Raw genomic sequence first — 5914 nt, forward strand, 5'->3', positions numbered from 1 at the left:
GGGAAGGAAAATGATGGGAAGGAGAATGATGGGAAGGAGAACGATGGGAAACGCAAAAGGAAACAGTCAAAATACTGTCTTTCACCTTACCAGCAGAACGGTGGACGTAAACGTGCAAAGAAAAGTAAGTGCTAGGTAATTAATTCTTGCAACATACTTCTGTCCTTGCATGCACACTTTATTAACTCATTGTTTCTTACTATTTTAGGTCTATTTGGTATAAGAGCTGCTATGATTAGTACTGATTACATTAATGAGGATCACATAGAGGCCGCGAAGGTTTATATCCGGACACTAGCAGAATCGGAGAAGCTTTGCAGAAAAACTGTTGTGCACGTGACGGGAATTGGTGGGGAAACATGTACACCTGATATGCTTCAAGCCATCATTTCAAAAAAGTGGTTGCATGGCGGTGTAAGTACTAGCACTAAGTTATTAAGTTGTACATGTCATTTACATAAATTATCTAATAGGCGTATTGTTGTTATGTTATTTTGTAGGTCATCAATAGTTATTGCAACCATATGCAGACCCATAATCCTCGTGCTGACTGTCACATATTATCATCTTGGGTGTCCCACTGGCTTATTCTTCATGCTGATGGAAAGGTTAACAACTCTAAGAGGCATTTTATGGATCATTTTACAAACCAAACTAAAATGGTGTCTAGAGTTACTGAAGAGTATTTCATCAAAGATAAGGTACTTCAGTTTAGTATGATCATTCATACTAATAACTATCTGTGTGTACACCAACATGAATAAACTTTGTTGTAGGCATACTTTCCGTTTCATGTGGAAGAAAATCATTGGATAACAGTTCTTATGCACAACAAGAAAAAAGAGTTTCAAGTTTTAAACTCTACTGGTAAATGTAGCAAAAGAGTTCTTGCAAAGATTGCTAAGCTGGTAGCTTACAACGTTACATAAAACAATATATAGTTATTCGAAATGTACTTCATATGGATTTGTCATTTTTATTTCAGAGGGCAGAAATAGCTAATGATACAAATGAGGTGAATGCTCTTATTGGAACGGAACATCCTGACGTATCTTCCTGGCCAATAAGGGAGTACCATATGCCGTCACAAACAGACGGGTATGTTGCAAATGTTGAATTAGTATGTACTTGTCTGGTCCATCAATAATTGACTTGTGATTTCTTGCAGAGTCTCTTGTGGTCTTTTCGTAGTGAAATGCGTTCAAAACTGGGACGAAGATGATTGGACATTTGAGTTTGATCAAGATGAGGTTAATGCTTCAAGGGGACGCATTCTAGCTGAAATACTTTTTTCAGAGTGCAACACGAAGGAAGTAGTGAAAGAGAAGATCCTCAAGATCATGGAGAAGAAATGAGTCGGAGGATGGGGTGTTGGCTATTATCTCCACTAAATAAACGTGTCGTTGTCGGTACTTGATACAATTTTCATAATAAGACATCTCTATATTGTAATGCGGCATGGTTTAGCATGTTCCGCAACTAAATAAATGTGCAGTGGTCGGTATTTGCTACAATATCTATTTTTCAATGTCACTCTTATTTGCAATGTTGTCAGTGACACTCTTATTTGCATCATTGTGGGTGATGATTTTTCAACTTGTTATATAGTGTGATGATTACGCCGCCGTGGCCGGCCTGGTGTTGCTATTTTATATTGTTTTGTATATTGTAGTGTGATGTAATGTGGACGCCGGCTGCTTTTTGTCAAAAAAAAAAAGCTTAGAAAAAAAAATGCCCAACCACCTCAGCCGGGTCCATAGTAGCGAACATATCATACCCAAATCAAGCCCAAAGGGGGCGACTCGAGCGGCTGATAGAGCCCACTAATGGGCCCGGCAACGGGGTCCAACGGGGCTGCGGGCGGTAATAAGAGAGGAGCTCGGTGGAGGGGCGGAGGCAGCTATTTAAGTCGCTCCTCGCGCCCCCTGGCTTCCGAGGTGGTACTAAATATGGCGCCCCCATGGCGCCCCACGCTGCACTTGGTCGCCGCAAGGCTCGGGAGGCCTCATGTGCGTTGTCTCGGGCCGGCCCAGTTCGGCCCAATGAAGGCACGCGGCCAGTCGCCCCCTCCCCAGGCCCACGCCCACTCCCCTCCCCCGCGTGTCGCTGAACTCAGGGTTTAGTCCCACCTCGGAAGCGGGGGCGGGCGAGGACCGGCTTAAATACCTGCCTCTGCCCCCTCCGCCGAGCTCCTCTCTACTTAGTAACCGCAGCCCTGTTGGACCCCGTGTCTGGGCCCATTAGTGGGCTGCATCGGCCGCCCGAGTCGCCTTTGGGCTAGATTTGGGTAGGTTCTGCCTGCTACTATGGGCCCGACAGAGGTATTTGGGCAAAAAAATTTCTGAACTTGCTACTTTGGACAGAAGCAGTGGCCGGCCGCATTTCAAAATAGTACAAAGGGAATCACAGTACAAAATAGCAGCGTCCGGCCGCATTTTATCACAGTACAATGAATACAAATCAGGTCTAGTAATCATCATAAAAAATAAACAGAATTTCAAAACTGCATATAGAAACAGTACAAATCATCACGTAACGGTATAAATCAAGTTTTCTGGCACACATGTGCGAGTAAAAATTGCAGTACATATCAAGTTTTCTGGCACACATGTGCGAATAAAAATAGCATAGGTTATTCAGACATGACTCGTGCGATCACTTTTATTCTTCCTACAAACCAAGCTGCGTCTCTACGCCCAGTCCTGAACAAAACATAAAGAAATGGGTGAGCAAATATAGTTGGTAAAATCAAAGTAGCAACATAAAAAAAATAAAAAGGTTGCAACTCACTTCTCGTTCTTACTGCATGTAGCCTTGTTATGACCTGGGAGACCACACAGACTGCACAAAGGACCACTTTTCTTCTTTGTAAAATCTTTTGGCCTACCATTCTTTGTAACGTCGGGGCCCCCCTTCGATCGCCCCTTCTTAGGTGCACCCTTCGTCGAAACTTTCTGAGGATCACCAATACCAGGCTCAACTTGTTGCGCCTGACTTGCCTCCTTCTTCAGCATAGCATACCTTCTACTTCCTATAAGTTCCTCCTTTGAAATCTTTTTCTGCGCTATTATGTTGTCCAGACACTTCATCAACTCGTCGAACAAGAAGGGATCATTTGCTGCAACATGAGCAGCTTCTGCGGTTTTAATGGTTATTGCACTATACCGTTCTCTCTCCAATGGCCCTGACCAACCCCATCCAAACATATCACTCTTCCGCTGCACAGGCAACCCATCTCTCGCATGTTTGGACAACCGATGCAGGACACAACACTTTGGTATTTCAGTTAAGTTCAGATGATGGAGAACAAACAGAATGTGTTTGCATGGCAGCCCTTTCCGAACCATCCTAAGACAACTGCATGTAATAGTTTCTTCTGAGTTACCTGGTTCATAAAAAACATTGTACCTGAACTTGTGGTTATCCTTCCATGTCACCATGAATGTTTGACGCCCAATTCCCACGAGCGTCTCAGATATCTCCAGCTGACCCATCTTATGCAAATCATCTTGCAGGATGTAGAAATTAGCAGGTGTGAATACTTTGGCGGCATGCTCCTCAAGGGCCTTATATTCAGTAACCGACGGTGGGTCCTTCTGGAATGCCTCGCAGTCATCGTACGCCTCGTTCTCACGCAGGCGAACTATACAGTTCTCATAATGCACCACCAAATCAACAATTGTCATACCGTAGTCCAAGTGAAGGTGAAGGCAGGAGTTGAGGCTTTCACTCCTCTGGTTACTTCGCATACCAAGGAAAAAACCATCAGAAAGATATGAAGCTGCCCAAAGTCTCCTCTTCCTGTACATCCTGTCAAGCCACTCTTCGGTTCTATCTGTCTTCCACTTATCATAGAAAGCTTTCCATCTCTGCTCAAAGTTCGCTTGAGAGGTGGCATAGTACAGGAGCGATCTGAACTCATCCAGTGACTTGTAATGCAGGTGCCTTTGCATATTTTTCTCGATATGCCAGGAGCAAAGACGATGGAAAACATCTGAAAGGACAGTCCGAATAGCCTGGATCATTGCAGCGTCACCGTTTGTGATTATTGACTTTGGCTTCACCTGACAGTTTGCCTTCATAAATGTCTGCAGCAGCCACACGTATGTTCCTTCCGTCTCGTCAGCAATGATGGCACAACCAAACACCGTGGTGCAACGGTGGTTGTTAACTCCGACAAAGGGGACGAACGGCATACCGTATCTGTTCATCTTATACGTGCTATCAAACACGACCACATCTCTGTAGTCCTGATAGTCCCTCCACGACTGTGCATCGCACCAGAACATACTCTTCAGTCGCCCTTCCTTGTCACGCACATACTCAAAAAAAAACTCAGGGTCCTTCTCCTTCCTGCTCCTCATAATGCCAACTACCGTCTCTGCATCACCCTTTGCAATGAGCTTCATTTTTTCTCTGCAACAAAGATTGTAAATGTCCCTCCTGATAAGCCCGCACTTATCATACGAACCGTATCTGCTGATGAAGTTGTCCATTATAATATGCTTTCTTATCCCGGCCGCTTCCATCGCCAATATCTCTGCCCTCTGGCCATCTCCAATCCGTCTGTGTGACCACAAAAAACAAACCTCGTCGGGCCGAGCCATCGCGTGGTTGTGATCATCCACGAATGATGCGACGAACCAAACGACACGTTCTTTGTCCAGCTTCACCACCATATGTGCACCGCAGTCGCAACGAGTCTCCGGTCTAAGCCTGCGCTTGCGGCCCTCCATGGTTATGAACTTGCTCTGCCTTCTCCCTGCCCTGGAGCAAAGAAACCGCCGGTACCGTATCATTCCCGAAGCACCTCGTTTCACCTTCTGTTTCCTGATGCTAAACCTGTGCTCTCTGGCGTGATTGTTGTAGAATATGTATGCATCCCCTTGCGACCGAAAGGTCATAGCCATGACCTTCCAATGTGTCTCAAGCATCTTCTGCTGCCTTTGAGCCTCCTCAATATCGATCTCTCCCTCATCGTGATCAACGCTCGGACCATCTGACTCCTCCTACAACATTCATTTGAAAATATATATGTCAATTACTATCATTTAAATCATACTATTGATCGATGTACAACATCTATCAACTAACCTGGCTCAAGTTATCTGCAAATGATTCCTGCCAACTATGTTGCACATTGTCAACATCCACATCTTCCTGTAAATTTGTACACAAAGATATATAGTTAGCCATGCCATACTTTGCAAATTCAAAAATAAAAACAAAATATACGCCACTTACGGTTTCGCTATTTGCGCCATGTTCATTATTATCAAAATCCTCCGGAGGTAAGATATCATATGACGAGACGGAATCGTTGTCGCTGCTGTCATCATCTTCGTTCAAATTATCGTTATCAGTCTTAGTCACCTTATCAGTACCATTCTCGTCCCTCCCGAATGCGGATTCTTCGTCCATGTCAACACGCCTAACTCACAGAACTGCAAAACATCGTGTGTTAGGTTTAGTACAATGCATCATGCCCAAAGCAAAGCTAGTTCTGTAAATCATGCCCTAGTCCGTAGAGGAGGCGCTGCGGCGGGAGGTTTTGATGAACCCTAAACCCTAAATCAGTACATGCATGAACTAGCCCTCACATATATCCATCATGCCCGCCCCATGCCCGCTAGGTTTAGATGACAAACCTTGGCCCACGTTGTAGACGTCGCCGGCGTTCGACGACAGTGCTGCGGGGGCGGCGTCAGACGTCGGGCCCTTCATGTCCCCGGCGTAGGACGACGACGGTGAGATGCAGCGACGGACGACGTTGCGACGGCGAGGGCGGTGTCGGACGGGGTTCGGGCGGCGAGGGCGGCGTCAGACGTCGGGCCCTTCACGTCCGCGTCGTCGAACGACGGTGAGATGCGGCGACGGGCGACGTTGGGACGATGAGATGCGGCGACGGGCGACG

At 45.8% G+C, this 5914-nt stretch overlaps 1 protein-coding gene and 1 long non-coding RNA gene across 2 annotated transcripts; one reads left to right on the top strand and one right to left on the bottom strand.

Moving 5' to 3' along the window:
• Window positions 1-298: 298 nt before the first annotated feature.
• LOC119273840 lies at window positions 299-873 on the top strand. The gene is made up of 3 exons (XR_005135025.1): window positions 299-414; window positions 501-701; window positions 777-873. It is a non-coding gene; the product is annotated as an uncharacterized LOC119273840 (long non-coding RNA).
• A 1724-nt stretch (window positions 874-2597) lies between these two features.
• LOC119352164 (protein FAR1-RELATED SEQUENCE 5-like) lies at window positions 2598-5196 on the bottom strand. The gene is made up of 3 exons (XM_037618883.1): window positions 5095-5196; window positions 2791-5009; window positions 2598-2702 (listed from the first exon to the last, which is right to left on the bottom strand). Exons 1-3 carry the CDS (start codon window positions 5194-5196, stop codon window positions 2633-2635), a joined length of 2391 nt encoding a protein of 796 aa, XP_037474780.1. The 3' UTR covers window positions 2598-2632.
• Window positions 5197-5914: the final 718 nt, after the last annotated feature.

This window comes from Triticum dicoccoides, chromosome 1A, assembly GCF_002162155.2.
Source record: "Triticum dicoccoides isolate Atlit2015 ecotype Zavitan chromosome 1A, WEW_v2.0, whole genome shotgun sequence".
NCBI lineage: Eukaryota > Viridiplantae > Streptophyta > Magnoliopsida > Poales > Poaceae > Triticum > Triticum dicoccoides.